Genomic DNA, 23781 nt, shown 5'->3' with positions numbered 1-23781 from the left:
TAATGGGGTCCTTTAGTATGGAACTCAGAATTTTATCAATGGGAGAATAAACGAAACGAAAGTTAAATTTCTGCAAAATATGTGCAATTTTATAGCTAATTGGTGGAAAGAAGGGAATGACAACAGTGTTTTTATAATCTCCTAAAACAAGAGTGTGCCTTTTGGTATGTTGAGATGAGAATTTTTTAAATGTTTGATTAATAATGTTGGGTGAAAAGCCCCTACCAATAGCTATTGCTTTTAAACAATTTAGTTCTTCATCAAGGGATAGTTTGGAGAAGCAAGCTTAAAGAGCATGGAAAACATAAGAATAAAATGAAGCAAACTTTGTTTAGTCGGATGACTGGATTTGAAGTGTGGTGGAAGGCAAACCGATGAAGGTTTACGGTAAACCACAGTACTGAAGTTGGATGTGTTATGTGTTACTACAATGTTGAGAAACGGAAGAGAATTGCACATCTCAAGTTCAAAAGTGAACTGAATAGCAGGATCAATTCATTGTTGAAAGAATTATCAAATTTATTAAAATCAATTTATTAAAATCTATTTATTAAAATCAATTTATTAAAATCTAAATTTATTAAAATCTGAATTATCAAAGAATTATCTTTATTCAAATCACCTTTATCATCTTCATCCCGGGTAAAAGTATCGTCTATGTAGCAGAACCATACCTATTATTAATCAAGCAGTTAAAAAATTCTCATCTCAACACACCAAAAGGCACACTCTTGCTTCAGGAGATTATAAGAATTCTGTTTGTCATTTCCTTCTTTCTACCAATGAGCTATAAAATTGCACGTATTTTACAGAAATTTAACTTTCAGTTTGTTTATTCTATCATTAATAAAATTCCAAGTTCCATACGCAAGGGCCCTATTCCGGATATGAATTCCTGAGGTATTTATAGGATTTCTTGCTAATGTGGTTTAATTTACATTGGTCAAACTAAGAAAGCCTTAAAATTTCGCATTAAGGAACATGAGGCATATGTTAGAAAAAAGGAAACACAGAAGTATTCTGTTGCCCAACATTGTTGGTCAGAAAATCACACTTTTAATTTTTCTGCAGATAAAGTTATTCAAAAAACATCTTTCATTGGTGAATTGGATTTTCTAGAGGCATTTCACATTCAAAAAAATCTTTCTGTTCTAGTTAACGACCCTAATCCCAATCCATCCTTTAAAGAAATTATGTTTTAGTTCTGCTTTCATCAACAGATGACGCCAGTAGCTTATCTCCAGTCCAAGCTTTCTTATCTTATGTTATTAATCATTATATCTTATCTTGTTTATTTGCGATTTTGCAGCTGAGGATGATGGTTCAGTAAAACCATCGAAACTAGTCCTGTGAAAATTTGAAAATATAATGCTGATTTTTCTTGTTTGACTTCTAAATTAGCATCTACAGTAGCTTTAAATATTAAATTTACATCAATATTTTAAAAATCTGCTTAAATATAAGATGCCTTAGCTGAAATAAATTTTCAAAATGTGTGCTTCATAGCATTTATTATCATTCATAAAATTTCAATCGAAAGTTACCAGACAAGAAAGGCTTAAATTGTAGGGCATTTTGAAATACGGTAACATAAAACATAACGATTTTGCATTGTGAAGTGCTGAGTATGTTGACAACAAGAAATTTAACAAAAATATTTTTCCACGTGCAAAAAATAGATTTCGTAAATGAAACTCATCAGCCAAAAGATTACACTTAGTGCTGTCTGAATTCAAAATAATTCATCTATTATTGAGATAAGCCCAGAACGATTCCATACAGAGCTGGTACGGCTGTGCCTGACAACATAATTTTTAGAACATAAGAGAAGCGCCAAGCAATAAAATTGAAGGATGGCAATTTAGAATTTAGGGAAGACACTGCAATGCAAAATTTGGGGATGGGAAAGATTTTAGAATTTAGGGAGATGCTTATCAACAGAGTTTTGCAGCAGGATAGGGGCAAAAATATCACTGGACCGCCATATGTCTCTGGTCGCCAATCTCATGATACAATGCCAATAGTACATAATGGACTCTAGCTACGCTTTATGATGATAGCCATGAATTTGAGGGTTTCCAAACATTGCACACAGATCTAAATCCAGCAATATCGGTTTTACTCTTATAAGCGACCTCAGGTCCCTAAATGTGGCGATATGTGTTCCGTGCTGGTTTTTGGTGCAATTGTGTTTTCTGCGATGGTTTTGGGGATGATGTAGTTTGTATGACAACCCTTTTGATGCTGAAACTTACTTTTTCACTGCAGTTGTTTTATTTGCTCGCTGGTTTGTGTTGTGCGCATTTTGAAAGGGAATATTGCAATGAAAGACCTGGTGGGAAAATTTCAGTTGTGTAATTTAGATTGTGTGTAAAATAAATTTAATATTCAAAGGTACAATGTTGGAGTTGTTAACGAGTCTTTTGTTCACAGGTGTGTTTATGCAGATCGAAGTGTATTTTTGGAATTTCTGTGGGAGTCGGGAATTCTGAAGCAGAGTTTGGCGTGTCCGAAATGCAGAGCTGATATGAGAAGTCGTACGAAGAATGGCGTTTTTGACAGACTTGCGTGGGTTTGCAGGCAAATTGTTGCTGGTAAAGTATGTGGCTGTCAGCGGAGTTTAAGATTTGGATCATGGTTTTCGTGCAGTAAGTTAACTTTGGAGGAAGTTTATATCGTTACCTTTTTAATTTTTAATTGCAGAAAGATGTGTGATGTTGCAAAATCGTGGCACTTTTGTTCACAGATGTTGTGTGACTGGCGAAATTTTATCCACGAATGTATGCTGGATTTTGTATGCTCTTAACATTTCTGCTGTTTGAAGAAGCATTCATTACGGATAAGTGCATTTTATTTTATTGTTTTTATTTTGTAGAATGTTCATTTTTTTTAGTACGAATTTCTGTCGTTATTGTTGGTATTTTGAATTGTTTGTAATTTATTTCAGTTTATTTTGTTGATTAGTGCGCAATGCTTAGATTGTGCAATTCGTAGATTTTTTTTAAAAGTTTACACAGAACACTGTGTACATGGTATTGTTTGAAATTTATTTTTGTTATATTAATTTATTTAAGCAATGTGTGCGTAATTCGTAGATTCCTTCGTCGCATAGATTGCGCAATTCTGCGATTTTTGTTTAAGTTAAAACATATTGCTGTGTACATGGATTCTTGTCAAATATTTTTGGTCAGATACATTACATTTTTGTTATCTAAATTTCTTGTTTTTGTTTCGGACTTTTAGCTTAAATTGTGTGTTCAAAACGTGGTTTTTGCATGTGCGAAAACTGCATTTTTGGAGACATTTTAGGCTTAAAGTTCGAAATGTAGACAAAAAATTTAGATAGTAATATGGCAGCATGGAGTTCGTCACCAAGCAAGGGCGTATATAAAAGTAGTTCCGCAACATCACATAGCATTCTTGAATATATATATTAAACTACTTTTATTAGATGCTTTTAAAAGTTGTATGCAGGATTTGGTATCACACAGAAAATGTGTTTTAATGATAATCCCTGATTGATTAAAATTAAAAACGTAAATTTTATTGATATAAAAATCAAGCATTTTACAAGGAATATATGTTAGCAGTAGATATATTTTAAGAAAACTAAAACCTGTGATTTGAAAGTTCATATTTTTTGCAAGATTTCTTGGATTACTTATCAATTAGAAGATCAACATTTTTCCAATCTTGCCATCTTTGAAAATGCTATCATGCTAATTTCCATAAATAATATCATAAAAGCAGCAAAAATAAAATCAGATGAAATGTAAAACTTCTGAGCAGCACAAAACTTGAAGCAAATTAGAAAACACTATGAAATAATGAAAAATAGTCTTATGTTTAATAATATACTCCAGCATAAAATTTCAGTACTTGCCTCTAAATCTTCTAACATTCCATCAAAATCAAGGCTCCTCTTAGAAGCATTCCAATAGCGATAAGCGTGAAAATTTTGGAAACCAGCGTGATTAAAAACCAAACGATGATTGGCTGTGAATGAGTTAAAAATACACTCAAAAAGATTCTGATGATGATAATAATAATAATAATAATAAAAGACACGCAATTTATATATCAAAGTCTTCTAACTAAAAAAAAATTTCATTTGATATAATGGCAAAAACTTGGAAAAATAACTTAATTATGATAGCATGAACGCCATTGTTGTTTTTATTTACAAGTGCTGTTATTTCAGTGCTAAAAGTGAGGAAGTTGTTTCAGCGCTCAAAGTGACGAAGTTGTTTCAGTGCTAAAAGGGAGGAATGCATTAAAAGAATTACATGATTTTACAGATCTCTGGTTTAACGTCGCGAGAAACAGTACAATTTTTAGAAAATCTCCTTCTGATATTTAGTATGATAAATAAAAGAGAGTTGAATGCCAGATTTAATAGTATAATATCTCTGCTACCCTCCTGAAATGCCCAAAGAGGAATTTAGCAGATTCCAGTTCAGGACCTCATTAAGGATATTTTTGCATTTATCAACATAGTGGTAAAAATTTACAGTTGTCTACAGTAATGACTTTGCTTCCTACTACTAAACAGAAACCAGTTTATTGTAAAACCATGCATGATTTTAGATAGTATCCTAGAATCTCTTTTGAAGAAAAAGTCTCATACTGCCTTCCCCACTCCAAATAGTGATGTATTGAGGATTTTAGCCAGCAAAAGAAGTGTATGACATGAACAACCAGAAAGAGACTTTGGACAAGCTTCTGCACAAGCAGAAGTACCGAACTACAGGAAAGACAAAAAGGTTTTAGAATCTGCAGCATTTTTGTGTCATATTAAAAATCTACCATCTTAAAACTTCCAAGTTATTTAAATGTTTAAATTTAAAATTGGGAAGTAAATAACATTTTTAGAAAACAGAAATATTTAAAATACACCCCCACACACAAATCACATAACCATGAACATTTTAGATTGCTTATTTTTAATACAGTCATCCACAGTATATAAGCAGGTAATAATAAGTATGTGTGTAACATGCATCTGCCACTTAAAATTTTGTTTTTTCTGATTAGCTTCCTAATCCTGCTGAGAATACCATGCAAAGTGCTATATCACCAATGAAGGCAACACAGAACTTTACAAAACCGTATTTATCTGAATGGTGTGCCTTATTATCAGGATGGTGTATGCATCATGCCAACAACTGATGCACATGGCTGCAGTTATGAAATTCAAGGCACACCTTTCTGGTTTCTGATTGTCATGGCTAGTACGTGCTTTTTTTTTTTTTTTTTTTTTTTTTTTCTTGTAATGAATAATAATGCTACTGTTGAGTTTGCCTGCTAATGCAAAAGATAGCAAGTGTTGCTTCCCCCCTCTCTCTAGAAATATGGCCTTTTGCTTAGCAGTTAGAGAATGTAGGAAAAAACGTGTAAGTGTTTATAGATGTTTCTTATGTTATTAATTTAATTTAGTGCTGCTTTGTGTAATTTTCAATATTTCATTATTGATGTTTCTTGTGTATTTTTTAGTGCTTCATTATGTACGTTTCTTTATCATCTGTTTTTAGATAACTATTATAATAGCTTTTTCCCGAATAAGTGAAATTTTTTTATGTTTATCCAAGTTAAAACAGGTTGTGTACATGGAAGACAGCACCAAATTACTTTACGATTCCATCCATTCTGCAATTCTCTGTGGTTTTTTTTTTTTTTTTTTTTTTTTTTTTTAAGTTAAAATAGATTAATGTGAACACAGGAATTAAGGGGGGAAAATTAAGTGTTTTAAGCTAGATATTTGTTACAGAGAACCAAAGTGAGTTAATATACTACATGTTACATGTTCATCAGATGAAGGCAGGTATAATAAGAAGAATTTTTAAGTTTGAAAGATAGAAAATAATTAAATGGGTTTTAATTCGGACCCATGCATTAAGATGGCACTTAATAGCAATAATAACAAACCGTAAAACTGGATGAGTCTGGCACACTTATCCCTCACTGATGTAGTTTTTTTTTTTTTTTTTTTTTTTTTTTTTTTTTTGACTTCTGCATTTAAACAAGATTCATAAATCTTATTGTATTCATTACTTATTTTGCTGTTTGTTGTCATACTTTTCCATTTATCAGGATAATATTTCAAACATTAAAAAATATTTTAAATACATTCTAAATCATAGTATTTAGATTTTTTCACATATTTTTCATGATTAAATACTAACAGGTAAAGGAGAAATAGGCTGCAATTGGAAACGTTAAATTAACAATGTGTTTTCTCAAAGAGACAGCAAATTAATGATTACTATTAAACTTTATATACGAAATTTAAATAGAAAATTCAGCAATTCTGCCACTGGTATCTATCATAGCAATGCTAAGGTTACAACAACATTCAAAACTAAGAATAGTTTACATGTTTTAAAAGTTAATTAGAAATTATAGTCACTGTTAACAAGCATGAAGTTAAAGCAATTTTATTTACTAAATAAACGATACTTTTTGTTATCAGGACCGGATTCAGAATGTATGTATAAGTAGACATGTATGTAAGTATATGCATGTGTGTAAGCATATGTATGTGTTCAGATGTGCATGTGCATATATATGTTCAGATGTGTTATGTGTACACAGGTTTACATGCATGCATGTATGCACACATACATACATTTTTTAATTCAACTACAATAACAGAAATGAACCAAATAAATTCTAGAACAATTAATAATTAAATATGAAATTTTAATACTATTCAGTTTCGAGGGCCGTAAAATAATTGGAGTGAAAATGTATGCGCAAAAGCTCCAAATCTAGCAAATGCACCCACTTAACAGCATGCTAAATTTAGCGTACGCGCCGATTTCAGATTGCGTAAGTTTATATAGTTCTATATTTCTTAAGACGCCATTGAAATACTAGTTTAATTTTTAAATCCTTTTTTGATTTTAAATCCTTTTTTGATATCCTATGGATTTAACAATTTTGGAATTGCCAGTGATGAAAAGTCGGCAATAGAATTTTGGGTAAAGTGCAGAATCACCCACTGCTTGACGCGTTTTCAAGAATTGCACATACTCAGTATCCATGTGCACATCGACCTATTTTCACTTAAAAAAAAATTCCCAGAATTGCACAAAATGGCACTATGCACACCCTTCACTTTATCTATGTACACATCGACCTATTTTCACTTGAAAAGTAAAAGAAAATTGACAAAATTCCCATTGTTTTTACTCTTGTAAAAAGCGGCAAACAAATAACTGAGCGATTCTGCACTTTACCGAGAATATTTTCAAAGAAAAGGAATCATTCATTATAGAAAATTACGTTTGAACAACCAACGAGATGAAATTATGCTTTAGCGATAAGTCGGTAGCAAAATAGCGCTGCAGGCATCCATTCAGTTACGTTTAGCAATTTTTATAAAAAATTATAATAATGATCTGAAATAGTTATTTACTCTTATGCTTCCATTTAGTCATGTTTAGCCTTTTTCATATAAATTATAATAATAAAAAAGTATTATATGAAATTAACCTTTCATCTAAATTAAAACATCAATCTTAAATAGTTATTTATTATTATACTTCCTTTCTTGCGGTAATTATTAGGGTTGCCGAAATTATTTTTGGTAGCATTGGCATCAACAATAGTTTGGCGATTTTTTACGGCCCTCGAAACCGAAGAGTACCGAAATTTTTTATACTTTCTGATTATCTGCAGCTCCTCCACCCCCCAAAAAAATATTGATTAGGATATGCACTACATTGCCAAAAAGTGCTCTCCACTTCTGCAGACATTTTTACCAATGTGATTACAGATTATGACCATTCCTATGGGAATTTCAGCATTTTGGCATAGGAACTATCACATACTACAATTTTCATCATCTCTAGCAAAATCTTGGACTTAGCTTTCATCATGCCTAGGACTTAAAGGCACTTTTTCTTCTCATTTTAGGATGTTACTGCCAAGATTGTGCATCACAATGAGTCTGCAAATTTTTGACTTTTTTTAGTGAAAACAGGTTGGTGTGTACAAGTAGAGAATAATCGTGAAAAAAAAAAGAACTGAGAAGTCTGCATGAAGAAAAAGAATGTAAAACATAGGAAAAGAAGAAAGTAAAAAAATAGGTGGTACCAAATACATCATTTGAAACAGTTATAAAGATACCCAACAAATATTCCAATCCAAAGATGCCAATGAGTTTGCAACTTTTCAGTGGGATGTGATAATCAGAAAGCACCAATTTTCTTAAAGTACTAAAACATGCTATTAAATTTGACACATAAATATCTGAACACAAATCTACTGCAGGCAGGATACAATGCATATATAGGTAACTGAGAATGATGAAACTTACGCCAAGTAGGAGATGACATATAGAAATGCTTAAACTGGGCACATCTAGCTAAGAAATCAGCTCCAACTCTTAAGGCACCAGTACCACTCAAAGTCTGTACCCCTAATACCTGAAATAAGACATTATAATTTTTTAAATGCAAAATAATAACTTGATGAACATACCTAAAAATTTAATACATAAATTAAAACAATAGTTAAGATGATTAGTTTACATACATAGTGTATAAAAAAAAGAGGGGAATTTTTACAAACATGATAAGTGAAATTATATAGAACCAAAGCAGTAAGCAGCATACATTTTAAACATGTTACAACTTGGAAAAGTATTTTTTTAAAACTACAGCCATCTAAGCTGCAGGCAATAAAAATTACATTTTGTATATTTTTATTTAGGCATAGGATGTATTTTAATACACATTTAAGCCCTTGGCTGCATCTTGTTATAGGCCTAATTTGTATTCTAATATGGTTTAGGCCCTTTTTATTTATATTTTACAAGAATACTTCTCACTTTTAATTTTCTCTCTCATTCTTGTATGAAATTCAAACAATCAGAGCAGAGAAACTTACAGGAGGGATGTTTTTTAAGTAAGGGTCATTTGAAAATAAGAACCAAACCAAAGCAAATTTTCAAAAACCAAATTTATTTTTAGATTCCACATACATTTCTCTATTTTTCAACATAGTTGACAAGTTTATTTAAGGCTCTTGCTGCGCTTCCCGCGATTTCCATGGGCAATGTAGAAGTAGCAAAATTTGCGCAACCCGCGATTTCTGCGGGTATGAATTTCTGCCGTCTATTTAACTGTGCAACTCGCTCTTTCCTCGTTCAAGGTTTCCTTTCGGCTTTTCTGTGATGCCTAATTGTTTATTTAGATGTGGGCTAACAGATGGTATTAGTTGTCCACTTTCTGTCAACTATACAAGAATACATAATGTAACTTCATTTCTAAATAATGTTTTGTCAGTATGTTGCATATTTTCATCAGTATATATATTTTACCTTTGTATTTTATAAAATAAATCATAATTTAGGCAATATTAATTTTCAAAATTTTCCTTTTATATCATTATTCTTCAATTTCAGTATTCTGACAACCTTTCTCTACAAAAAATTTTTGTATAGTTTAACTCTAAAATATATGTAGATTTGAAATATGTAATAAAAATATGCAATTTTTGAACCTATTTTGATTTAAAAAAATCTGATGTGTACACCACATGACTTCCTTGTACGGAATATTAAATTGTACGCATTTTTTCTTGCATTTCATTTAAATTTATTGGATTGAATTAAATCTTCTTTGCCGACAGTGCATAAATCACAATAGAATGAATGCATTCTTTAAAATTCACTCTAGTATTTGTTTACCATAGCGACACTCTGGCGCTAGATTCACTTAACAGTATTAATAATTATATAACAGTTAACTTATATATTTCGTTCAAATTATAACTCATAATGCACAAAATTTATATCATTTAAAGAATAGCATTATCTAATCGTTGCCACATGTTCTATTCAAATACTATAATAAAGCTAGAATGATGTATAATAGAAATTAAGCAAACAAAACAAAAAAGAAAGTTTTTCACAGACGATTGAGTATTTCTCATTTAATTAATTCAATTCTCACTTCGCGAGAAGGCAAAAATACATAAAAACTCAAAATATCTATATTAAAAATTATGAAGTAAATCTTAAACACTTATTTCCTCGAAAAAATTCCAGAAAGAATTAAGCATGATTTAATTGGCAATAATAAATGAATGCGTTATCTTTGTTGTTGCGAAGTTAAGTTTCTCTAGATTGGCAACAAATCCACTAGTCTCCTGTTTCAAATGTAAACATCAATGGCCGCCATAAAAAAAAGGCTTAGCGGCACTTAGACAACTTTAAAATTGTTGATATTTCTAAAAATATTGCATACAGATTTACTAAAGGCATAAAAACCTTAACTGGCAGATAAAAATAAAATAATACAATCATTTTTAAAGCAAAAAATGTACAATTTACAAACATATAAGAATAATGAAACTGAGATCACTGAGCCGGGTAACAGAGTGGATATATATATAAATATATTTATATACGTTTGGTGCGGCCGATTGCAACCAAAATACAAGGTGCACATCTACATGTTATAGCAGTCCTATATACAAAATTTCAACGTTCAGAGGCTACTCATTTTTTAGTTATGCAAGATACGTATGTATGCACGTTCGTACAGACGCCACGAAAAATTCTCTTCAGAATTAATTTAAAAGCAATTTTATAATTTTTTTGAAGGAAAAGAGTATTTTATTCTGCCCTTACGTAAGATATCACGCAGAAACATTGTTAAATTGCATTCGATAGCGGTCAAAATGGATATTTTAGTTGAAATATGCTGCCTGAAAATTTTCGCAATTACAATACTTCCTTTTTACTTCGTACAAGGAAGTAAAAAAGTATGCAGTAAGAGGGTTAAACGTTTATCATAACTAGATTTTGAATATCCTCTTCATAGAAACTTGCTGCCTGCTCCGACAACCAAGAGGTCATGGCCGTTCTCACATCCTAGACTAGACACTTTAGGAAATTCGTTTGAAAGAGTGCTTATGGTGAAGCATCTGTTCTGAAGAATTTTCGTTTCAACTGAAGCCACCATACTGTCTATAGGTGACCAGAACAGGACTCATCATGGATGTTGTTGGGGCCAGCTTTGATGTCTCTGATCCACTTACACACTTTGCCTTCACTTATGGCAGCAACTCCATAAACTGCACTAATCTGCCAGTGAACGTCTACAGTAGACAGGTTTCTTGCCAATAAAAAAAAAACATAGTACTGACCATACCTTGAATGTCAATAATCTTGAACATCTGAAAAGACACAGAACAGACCGGTTATCTACACAGCTGCAAATGAGCACAGTTGTTTCCAAGGAATGTTGCGACACAACGCAAGCACACATTGCTGCCCACGCAACACTAATTAGTTTATAATGGCCCTTACTTTAAAAACATGCTACATAGTACAAATCAATTCTGCACTAAAAATCCAAATATCTAATAACATTGCCAGAAGTGAACTGTCTTCCTGAAGGATTTCCTAAATGCCTTTAATTTATATCCATCATACAAGCAAAAAACATGAATATGCCATGAAATCAAATTGTAACTCACAGTAACCAAAACTGCATGACCTCACTTATTCAACTGCTGATAGATTAACAATGTACTCGAAAAGTAGTAATTATATATATAAAAAATTAAATGTCTCTTTCAATTCATATTTAAAAACAAAGCAATAATTACCCTATTTTCCTTAATAGCAGGGCTGTCATCTCCCAGCAGCATCCTAGATGCCGCTTTACTGAATTCTTCCAGTCCTAGTTGACCAAGATATTCATGATTTAATGCATCATCATCAGCTAAAGTTTTTTCGGTCTTGCGTACAACAGGTAGGACCCATGGTCTGCCTTCATCTGTTCTATAAGCTAATTTCAAATTTAAAAAAAAAAAAAAAAATTACTTTATCATTAAAAATAAAAACAAATATTAAGAAAGTTCAGAAACGTAATTATATATACAGTCAAAAGTCGTTAATTCGGACACCCATAATCCGGACCTCAAAGCTACAAACTTTCTGCGCATGCGTCGCATTGACGCATGCGCGTAAGACCTTTACCGCTGCGAATTTGCATGTGCATGTGCGCAAAATACGTTTACAAATGCACGTTTAATGTATAATGGACGGGATAAGCTAAGCTAAAATTATCTAATTATCTATTTCAGTTAATGTTGCAGATTGCGTTGTTCCTTAATCTTCGAATTGGATCCGGCTTATTAATTTTTGCAGACTGTTAGAGCAATTTTATAAAAGTAAGCTTGAACTTTTGATTATGTCAAATAGAATTTCCGATATATATTTACTAATATGTAAAGGATATACAAAGCGAAAGTATCTTTCGGAGTCCATTAAACAAAAAGTGGAATTGCTGCAAAAAATGGATAAAGGCATATCCTTTGTTTATCTAAACTTTAACGTTTGTTTATCTAAACTTTAACGTTTGTTTATCTAAACTTTGTTTATCTTTAACACCGTGGCGTGGGGGTGTGCAATGAATTGGAAGTTGATCTGTCAGCACTATCCTTATCTTAAGGGCAGATGTTTTTATTTTATTTGGCTTATAATTGCTTACTCAATGTATTATTTCATCTCGATTGACTCCGTCTTTGATATGATTTAAATCAAATGCCTCATCATTATAATTCGCTTCCGATAGGGAAGAAAGTGACAGGTTATTGAAAACAAAAAAATTTCGATTGACAAATTAGTCGGGGTTGATCTTTACAATATGGTAACTGGTAGTTTGGCAACATTTTGGAGGCGATAAAGGTTACTTACTACCTGGGACTTTGGTAATAATGTGAGCAGTACTCAGTTCCGATTACACATTATTTTGTGTGAGGGAAATGAGAGATCATGGGATATGTCATGTGATATTAATGGAAGAATTACGGTTCTTTAATCGGAAAAGGGGGGAAATCGGGAAAAAATCTGGAAATTTTGTATTTGGCTTTATTCTGTGTTGTGTGAAACAGTGTTGGTTAATTTTTGGATCCCATGGCCATAACTAAAGTGAATTCGAAATGGGTATTTAGTGGTATTGAAAAGGATAGTAATAAATGTTTGTTTAAGGTTGTGCGAGATAGAAATAAAGATGTTTTATTAAGTTATTCATTTTACCTGGTACCTTGCTGTGAAATATAAGTATGATTTTAAAGATCCTGAAACAGAAAGAAGAAAAGTTTATCGGACACGTAATCAAGATTCTGAAGAAGATTAGGTAAGTTAGTATTTTTAATTATTTGAGGATATTATTTTTATGCATTGTTCTAAATGTAAGGTGGAAAGGAATTTGGTATTATTAGAAAAATTGTTATTAGCAATGATTTAGTTTAAAGTAATTAGGATTGTAAGGTAATTTTTATTAATTTAATGTATGTGCTCATTTATATTTTAAGTAGTGTTTTTGACTTTAAATATATTTTAATGAAATGATAGTTATTTTGTGAATTTTATGTTTGTAGGAATTGGGTATACGTTTTAGTTGAAGTAAATGTGCATGGAAATAATTTAAATATCTGACACTAAGTATTTGTAATGGTTGCGGTATGAATTCGTTGGTGACGTTTATAATATAATAGATGATTTAGAGGTAAAAGTTTTTGGATATTTTATTTATTTTATATGTGGGAATGTTCATATTTGGAAAGGTAAATACTTTTTCGCGATCAGGTAATTTCATATATGTTCTTTTTACCAGGTTTAAAGATTGAGAAAATTGTCATGTATTTTCGTGAAATTTTTCTAATTTATGAGAAAAAAGCAGTGTACATGGATATAGTGAAGAGTGTGCGCAATGCCATTTTTGTGCAATTCTGGGATGTTTTTTTAAGTAAAAATAAGTCGACGTGTACATGGTTTAGTGATATTTTAATTAAATTATAGTTATTTTGTGAATTTTATGTTTGTAGGAATTTGGTATACGATTAAGTTGAAGTAAACGTGCATGGAAATAATTTAAATATTTGATACTAAGTATTTGTAATGCTTGCGGTATGAATTCGTTGGTGACGTGTATAATGTAATAGATGATTTAGAGGTAAAAGTTTTTGGATATTTTATTTATTTTATATGTGGAAATGTTCATATTTGGAAAGGGTAAATACTTTTTCGCGATCAGGTAATTTCATATATGTTCTTTTTACCGGGTTTAAAGATTGAGAAAACTGTCATGTATTTTCGTGAAATTTTTCTAATTTAAGAGAAAAAAGCAGTGTACATGGATATAGTGAAGAGTGTGTGCAATGCCATTTTTGTGCAATTCTGGGATGTTTTTTAAAGTAAAAAAAAGTCGGCGTGTACATGGTTTCTGAGTATGTGTTATTTTGAAAAACGCGTAAGGAGTATGGTATTGTGCACTTTTTCCCAATTTTGCAGTGAATATTTGTCATGATTAAGCAGTTTTGTTTGATAAAATTTCTAGAATAAGTGTAATTCGGCTAGTAGATTGTTGGAAGAAGTGTTCAGTAGATAAAAAGAAAAGAAACATGTCTTTACTTCGTGAAGACAAAATGGCGGCGGGGAAAAAAAAATAGAGGGTTGCTGTAGGAGAGTTGGTTGCCAAATTTTCGCCAAAAAATCGCCAAATTACCATAATGTAAAGATCAACCTTAGTCGGTATTCTCGACACAGCAATTATAGGACTTGAACAGCGGAACTTTGTAACTGAACAAGTAATTATGTCTGTTTATAGAATTAAAGAGAATGTATTATCACATAAAAAACGAAGCAACTTAAACAACTTACATTGAAAGAAATGTTTAATAAAGTAAACAAATAAATATTAAGCTTTTTTTTGTAAATTTTGATACCCTTTAGATCATAATTGTTCTTTATTTCGTAAATTAGTTTCATATTTTTAATTTTAGAATTTCTGCATGCCATTTTACCAGATTTAAACTGATGATCTATAATCCGGAATCGCCGAAGTCCCGATTAACGACTTTTGACTGTATATATATAATGAAATACAGAAAACAAAATCCAAATTATTGAAGCTGAAAAAAGAATATAGACAGATGCCCAACAACAAAACTAATTTATACTCCAATATATTCAATATTAGTCACAGAATGTCTCAACATTTTGGATACATCAGGATCTTCTTTATTAAATGAAGAACAGTGCAGTACAGATACTTACAGAAAAAGAAGACAGAAATCTTAAAATGCTTGACTGTTTGGAGGGAGTTCCAATAAAAATAGAAACGTCATGAAAAGCTAAAAATAAAAAAGGAAAAAACCAGTTTAAAATTAAAACCCAGAGGAAATAAAATGAAATAAATCCCATAACAATCGAGATCAAATAGGATAAACCCACCTGGGTAAAAAAGTAAAAGAAATAAACATTCTAAAGCTGGCATGTCAAATTCAGCACTTCAAAATAGGACAAATAGCCTTCAATGCACACTAGTGTAAACCATATGAAAAAATAAGCCATTTCTATGCTGAATGATGTATTTAGAAAATGAAAAATGACAAAGTACATAAAATCTTACCTAATATGGCAGTTTAAAAAAAAAAAAATAAAATAAGGAAATTCCGGTAGCAGATGGATGGGTATCTGATGTTATTTTCACAATACCTAGCATCTTTTTTCTGAAACCAGCTTTCTGATATCTGAAGACCTGCTTGCACTAGCTATTTTCTGAACAATAGTCAGATTAACGTCTGCTACGGACTTCCTTTTCATAAGTGAGGAAAGTTGTGGTGATACATGCTACTACAGAAATCATTAGCAGAAGGTACATAATACAAAGCTAAAGATGTTATAAACTGCTCAAGGTGTACTGCTTACTTTCAGCAATAGGAAATTGTAATTGACTTTTTACATGTATGAATTTTTTTAATCTCTGAAATTAAGTTAGAACTGTATTTCTATACCCCCCATGATTCCAAGATTATTAAAACTGCACATCATGTGAAAAAGACTAATGTAAAAATTATAAAATCAGAGAAATAGCAATGATTTCTGGCATGATAAAATTAGTATGATGAAAATGAGATGACATTTGTAACAACTGAATGATTTAAGTTGGGGCAAGGAATTAATGACAAATTTTATCCCAAACCTGAATAGAACGGATAAAATCATGACAGATAATTACCTCTGAAAGGAATTCCTTACCTGAAAAGGAGGAGAAGAGTGAAAAATAACAGGCTGAATTACGTGCACTGTTAAAAATCCACGCAACTATTTACTTAAAAATTTTAATAACATATTTTAATTAGAAAGTTAATTATTACTGTTAAATTTCTTAAATAGATCCTTTTGCAATGGTATGCAGGAAAATTAAGTTATGCTTAAGGGGTAAAAAGCTCTTCTGCCAAAAAAAGGTCAGTATCCATTGGCAGATTATAATGTAAATTTTATGCCTGTAGCTTATTCAATTCTTTCTCCCCAAAATTTGCTACTTTTCTTACAATTAAATTAACAGGGTATTATATAAGCAACATGTGCTATAGTACATATCATTAACAGCCTGATTTTAATCACTTTTTGCCTGCTCTGCATTAGTAGTTGCCTAACTGATAAATACATAAAAAAAAGTTACAATGACCTTTCTAATTTGAAAGGAAAGGTTAAAAATATTATTACATCTATTAAATGTTAACATTACTATATATTATTTTAATGTTTTTATCTAGAAATAAAATTGCTAACATCTCAAACTACATACATATCTTACATATTGCTTCACCATCTTAGTAATCAAACTTAATTCTCTTCAAAACAATCCGCTAGTGTATAATTTTTAATTACTGGAAATGAAGAAAAAATGAAAATTACTTAATTATTTCGATTAACTTGGAAAACAATATTTACGAGTTTTACAAAAAGTTGAAATTTATTAAAATCTTACATTTACTAAATACATAATCTTACATATACTAAAATCTTGAAAATAAAATGCATGCTTGATGAAAGCTTCAGTTATATATATTTATGCTCCTTACTGAATAATAGAATATAGAATATACCTTAAACTACAGAATATTTGTAAACAGAAATTAATGTGCATTACTTCGATACTTCTAATATTGCTTTAAAAAACATTACCTCCGATTCCTAAATCAACTTTGTCTGGAAAACTATCTTCTTTATAGGCTTTATTTAAAGCGAAAATTTCTACTGGCGGTGCAGCTTCCACACATGAAAATCGAGACATTTTCGAAAAATATGATCACAAAAACAGGAATTTAAAACGCCTGATTCTCCTCACGCGATAGAGATTAACGTTAAATGTTTCCACACTTTCTCCTTTGCCGACCTTGGGATCACTGCCAATGCCAAGAAGCAGCAGATAAGTGCTGCAGCACCTTTTGTCAGCGTATACACAGTAGGTCAATGGGACAAACATGAAGATTAGCGAAGCTAATCATCAGCTGATAATCGCATTTTAGTGAGAAAAATAACCATTCCTAGAAATTTTATTGCATGTCACGTGAACTATGGAAAATCCACGATCTCAATATTTTATAAGGATACTGAAAAAAATATTAATTATATATATTACAAATAATAAAATCAAAGTAATTGTTACTATACATTATCTTTGAGAATACGAATTTTATGAATTTAGCAAAGAAAACTAAAATATATAAATCAGCGCATTTAAGATTCATGAATGATTTGCTACGTGATTACTAGTTCAACAGTCAGTATAGGATGAAGGTATTTTCATGCCCCTCGAACAAAAAATAATACAGAAGAAACTTTTCTTTCTTTTAAGTAATTTGCCTAGTAGAATGTATCATTAATAATAGTTTAGAGCTGACATTAGAGACTAGATATCAAGTTGGCCTTGGCTGGAAGTCCATCGGAGTCCGGCTCCCGTACTTCTCAGTTTCTGAGATGTATCGTAATTCTAGTCGGAGTGCCCTGGAACCCTATATAAGATGACTGCAGCTCTAAGTAACTGAACTATAATTTCAGCAGAACGTTCTTTTGATCTAAAAAAACGTTCTTTCAATAATATCACAATTGGCACTTGTGCAGAACCTTCTTACGTTTGCTCTCATTTGAGATCAATCTTCTGATTCGGATGAAACATGTTTCCTTTGTCACATGCTGCTTCATGGCTAGAATTATACCGGTAGGGGTAGTGGTCAGAAAATATCGAACTCTTCTGTCTTTGTTTTCACCTACACATCTCCATTAAAATTTCCTTATAATTATAGACATACTCTTGTAACATTCTGTCTATTCCCAATAGTGAATATTTTACTTTTTCATTAGTAGCTGGGAAAGAATGGTCTTTGTTTCTATAATCCCTTATTCGTATATGCAAGGCTTAAATTCAGCTAGAGCACGCGTACGCTATTTGTTAGTTTTTGAGCGAAACTGTAATTCCAGCCGGAGCCAAACAAGTAAGTCGAGATCTAGTATTTTATTTTATTATTTATCTGTTTGTTTAATAATTTACGAAGTTTTAATTTATCACTTACTCCATAAGATTTTAATTATTTAATTATTAATCATTTTGTTATTTATTAGTTATTTTATTTATTTTCTTCTTTCCTGGCGGCTTTTCGTAAGGCTTCGAATTTCTTAGTCTTTCTTAGTTAATTTTAGAAATTAAGCCAGCATCTGGAGAACAGCTCATTCAAATTAATATTTTATTCCATTTGGCACTTCTCGAAGCTTGAAACCCCCAATTCCACTTGTCGATTTTGCCAATAGTAACAGAAACAAACATATAACGCCGTCTATTGCTATCACGGCCAGAAAGCTAACCTAGAATGGCTCAGTGCTCCGTCAATGGAAAACTGAATGCTGCTGATGTTTATAGTTCAGTGAAAGAAATTACTTTTTTAATGAGTGAGTTAAGTACTTTTTAGAATCAAGTTTTACCTTAACCTGAGCAAATGTCTTTGCGTTCTTACTGTTCTCAACTCCGACAATAATATTCTCCACGATTCTCAGTTCCAGAATAAACGATACAGAATTTGCTCAATCATATATATATATATATATATATATATCTTTGTATCTTTGAAGGATTTCGCAAAGATTATTTTGAATGATACCGAAGCTATCTTCCAGAGTTCTGTAGTTCTTCAAAATTAGACGATTCTTGGGCTTCAGAAAGCACATTTTCCTATCTTTATCGTTCCATTAAAGAAACGCCAGACCTTCCTGGTTCTATCTACTACGTAGCAATGATACGTAATCATAAACCTTTTGAATAATGTAAATAAATTTAGAACATAATTAGATATATTAATACTCTTTATGCATTTTAAGTAACTTAAGAGGAAGAAGTAATGTAACAAATAAAAGATACTGGTACCGTAGGATCGTTAGAAGATTTCTAAGATTTAAATGGCACTGTAACGTAATTTTTGCTTATTAACTGAAGGAGTTTTAACATTTTTTATACTAATCACTTAGGGCAGAATTCCATACTTAGCCTTGGTCTAATTAGGGATTCGTACCAGAACAGCCCTCCTGTTCAAACGGCAATTTGATGTTAGAAAGCACTGCTATGCATTGTTACAGTACCACAGTGTTATGATGAGAGAAGGTATTGAGACAATGTAATCTCAATGAATTGAGTTTTGAAAGAGAAAATCCCGTAACGTCCACGTTATCTATGCTGCTGTCAACAAGTGCATAAATGGAACAAGTGATAACGATTCCATCCATCGAAGCTCATTTCATTAGCTCGAATACTTTAAAAAAATCTTTAATAGGAATATCTTTCAAAAGCTCGTACTCGGTCTGCCCAAAAATGTTCCTGGTTTAAGATTTAAATGGGGATCATTTTCGGTTGCTATAAAAGAACTTTTTATATCTCTTTTGTATGAAATGCTTCTGAGATTTTTGTACATTATGTATAACTATTTTTTATCTTAACATTTTGCTTTGAGCAAAGAAAGAAATTCCCGATTAAGCTGAGGAATACTAAAGATGGCATACGCGGTTAAGACAAAATCCCAGCTAATCCAAAAGCAGTACAAAAACACAGGAAAGAGGAATCACCAATAATTAAGTGAAAAACACGATTTTCCTATATTTTTCAGTTTTAAATCAGAACAATAAATTTTCTTAATCACAGATATTAAACCAATATTTGAATAAAAGGAACACTATAAATAATGAACAACAAATAACATTAGAAATGAAGAAACTGAATTATTAATGGCATTCAAGAAGAATATTTACAACAGAACTTCAGCAAAGTGATTCAATTCCCACTGCTCTAAAAAAGTCGGTTAGAAGATTTCTTTCCTAGTACTTCTTTCATTTTGTTTTGACTTGTCTGATAGTAAAATCAAAACAAGTCGTGAATATTACTATGGTGAAAAGTTCAGGATTGCGTCTGTCATTGGCATATGCCTTGGGCACTTTAGAAGTGACAGAACGCTTTGTGCAATTTCATCCTAATTTTGAAGAAAAATTCCTTGAGTTAACATATCAAACTCAGCACTTCAAGTAAGCCAAGTAATCATCAGTGTGCAATAGTGCGAGTGTAAAAAACAGCTATTTTCATATTTAATATGTATTTATTTCAAAAGTGAGTAAATGTATAATATTTTGCTAATAATGTAATTTTATTTTTTTTAATAGAAAGAACATAAAGAAACTTTGTAGTAAATGGGTAGGTATTATTGCTTTCCCGAAAAGTCACATCCTTTACCCGCAACCAACTTTCGAACGTCTAGATGTGTAGTTTGCAGTAGAGGTTTTTAGATCAGAAATCAGATTAATGTCTGTTAACCTGGATCTCGTTGGAGATTTGTTCGTTTTCATAATTGAGAAAAGTTGTTCACACTGGTACGTACTAGCTGTTATAGAAATCATACATGCTATAAATTTGTGGCATTTTGAGAACTGCGCAGGCAAGTATTTGTATTCTGAGTGTCTGAATTCGCTGAAATTTTGCATTAGCTCAATCGTACCGAATATCTGTAAATGGTCTGGCACATTCTCATCGTCGACTGAGATAATATTTTTGTAAAGAGACCGTGTGAAGGGTCATTTTTGCACACGAAGTTTCAAAATTGCCTTGGATTTTTGAGTAGAATTCCAATATTTATTAATATGTAAGATCTGTCTCTGTTATTTCACATAGAAAACTAAATTAGATCTACTAAATAAACTAAATTAGATCCTACAATGAACCTGGCGAATTCTCCCACAGGCGTTAATTAAATCCCAGCACAGAAGAAGGGGGGAAAATATTCCTTTATTAATTCAAATTAATTAACAGAAAGTCGCGGGCTTCGTGCGTTACAAAGACACCGACCACTTGCAGTGGAAACTAAAACGTAGAATATAATACGTTACGTCAACCTAAAATAAATAATACAAGAATGCACTTAAGTTTACGCCTAAGAGGTGGACTCATAGGAATCTAACCGGCGTGATACTAATTTGATAAGGCCAAGAGGCTTAATAGCCTGACCGCGAAATAACAACGAAACGTGCGCTTGCCTAGCGAAACACGCTCTGAATAAACTGAGATATTCACACGTTTAAATAGCACTTCACAGAACTTTAAATTTACATCCTGGCGAGAAAATGTGAGGGGAAGTTGGGAAGTTTAGAACAGGTATCAAACTTAAAATAAATTTGTTATGCAAAATAAGGAAAACCCTACAACTATACTACAAACTAGTAGAAGTACCCGTTGCCAGTTTAGTTAGATTGAAAGTAATGTATCTAACAACAGAGAGAACGATACCGCTGTAATCCTTTTCGAATAACGATGCAAAAAATACGATTCATAGTCATACACTTTTCAGTCTGATGCGATATGGAACCCACATAAAAAATTTCGACAGAAAAATAAGCTAATTCTCTCTCATTATATCCGCAACAATAGCCAGCAGTTTTTTTATGGATTTCGTCTTTCTAATCAAATGGTCGTAAGAGCTCAAGTTCCATCCAATATTTCACCTATTTAATTTTAATTTATTAAATGTGACAAAATATTGATCATAATTGATCAGGAATCAATAACGTGAAGGGACAAACAAACGTACAAACAGAGATTCTTCTTTATACATATATAGATTTTGTAAAACTTAGACATTTTTGGTTAACAAACTCTACGATTTGAAAGCGAGCAGTAGCGACACGTTTCGAAATAAAACATTTTTATCTCCAACACGCTCACCTGACATCGAACTCAAAACAGTAGACGGAACTACCAGTATTCAGCAATCTCACTAAACCATTGGTGGGCGGAAGTTAATTGCATATAAGGAAAAATATTTCGTAAACTTCATTTACGACTATTCGCGTTATATTCAAATTTATTTTATTGTTCCAGAGATTAATTTTTGGGTAAATTTAAAGAGCATTTGATATCTACAACAAATAAATTTGAAAGAAAATAAAAGTTCTAAGATCTGATAATGGTAAAGAATACTATGATAATGGAAAGTACTTAAAGAAACCGGGCATTTGTCATCAGATTTCAGTTCCTTATCCTCGAACTCCAAATGACGCAGCAGAAATAAAAGAATCGGTCTTTAATTTGAATGACAAAGTCTGTGCTAAAAAACCCAGATTTACCGAAATTTTCCCGAGCATCAGCTATTGCAGCTTATCTTCAAAACAAATAAAAAAAAGGGTTGCGAGGGGGAAATGATAAATTATGGAACTGCATGAAAATTAAGTCATTATCAGCAATTTGTCTTAAATCATATATTTTTGTAACCAAACAAAAATAGCAGGAATTTAATAATGAACCAGAAGACGAAATAATCTTAGGATATGATTTACGAAACAAAAGATATAGGATTTATATAGATATGAGGAAAATAATAATGATAAAAAGAGTTAAATTATCAGAAAACGCTCACACATATGATAAACATGTATTAAATAGTACTAATGATTCAGAATTAATTCATTCCGATACCTCACAAGATGGTGAAGGAGGAAATGAAGAAACACATCTGGGTGATGATCTGATAGCAGATTCAAAAGCCTCTGAAGAATTTATTAAATGTAAAGAAGAAAATGTAGAACGACTAAAGTTGTCCCACCAAATAAGACTTCCTCCAAAGAAGGAAACAAAGCGTCTACATGATTTCGAAATAGAGATCAATAAAAATTTGAAGACGTTTTAAACTGGTCTAAAGAAGAAGCTTGGATCAAGGCGATGATGAAAAAGTAAATTCCCCAAAAGTGAACGATATTTATTAAATTACAGATTTACCGCCAGAAAAAATATCTAGCAAGAATCAAATGGGTATTTAAAACAAAATACGATGAAACTGGTAAAAAGATAAAATTCAAAAGCAAGATTGTTGCAAAAACTTGCTCAAAAATGCAGAAATGATTGTGATGAAACGTCTTCTGTAGGAGTAAAACACAATTCAAGTTTTCTTATCATGATCTGGGTATAACAGTGAAACAAATACTATTAAATAAATTAATTCCACTTAGGTCAACAAAGAAACATTAAAATAATAATAATAATAATAATAATAATAATAATAATCTAAAATACAAAAAAAAATTCAATTAAAACTTCAAAAAATTTTAATATCTGAAAAAATTGTATTAACATCAAATGTCATCCACTACAAGTTTAAAATATGTATCTGAATTTGAGTGGATGAATAAAAAGTATTTTATTAACAATTGAAAATTTGAACAAGATATAGTGAGAGTGTGAGCTAACAGTAGGAATTTAAAAAATACATCAACTAGATGTTAAAACAGCGTTTTTGCAAATGCAGCAGGACAGAGATCTTTATCTGTTTCAAGATTTCATTAATAGCATGTTATATAAACGTAGCCGTATTTTAAATTTTGTTTTAAGTCCATAGGCTTATACCGCGTTGCCATCTTTTCTTTAATAAAATTATATTAAAAAGGTATCA

At 31.4% G+C, this 23781-nt stretch overlaps 1 protein-coding gene across 1 annotated transcript in view; it reads right to left on the bottom strand.

Moving 5' to 3' along the window:
• Got1 (Glutamate oxaloacetate transaminase 1) overlaps window positions 1–17229 on the bottom strand; it is a 29157-nt gene extending 11928 nt beyond the window's left edge. Inside the window, exons 1-4 of the mRNA XM_085814517.1 lie at window positions 16997–17229; window positions 11623–11804; window positions 8321–8429; window positions 3884–3996 (exon numbers count right to left, since the gene is read on the bottom strand). Of these exons, the coding sequence (XP_085670643.1) occupies window positions 3884–3996; window positions 8321–8429; window positions 11623–11804; window positions 16997–17105 (513 nt within the window). The 5' untranslated portion in view covers window positions 17106–17229. The remainder of the gene's footprint in view (window positions 1–3883; window positions 3997–8320; window positions 8430–11622; window positions 11805–16996) is intronic.
• Between the last annotated feature and the right edge of the window lie 6552 nt (window positions 17230–23781).

The sequence above is a fragment of the Stegodyphus dumicola genome, chromosome 4 (assembly GCF_044657685.1).
Source record: "Stegodyphus dumicola isolate Sdum_Otavi_A_Nest chromosome 4, ASM4465768v1".
NCBI classification, from domain to species: domain Eukaryota; kingdom Metazoa; phylum Arthropoda; class Arachnida; order Araneae; family Eresidae; genus Stegodyphus; species Stegodyphus dumicola.
This window is presented reverse-complemented; position numbering and strand designations above follow the sequence as displayed.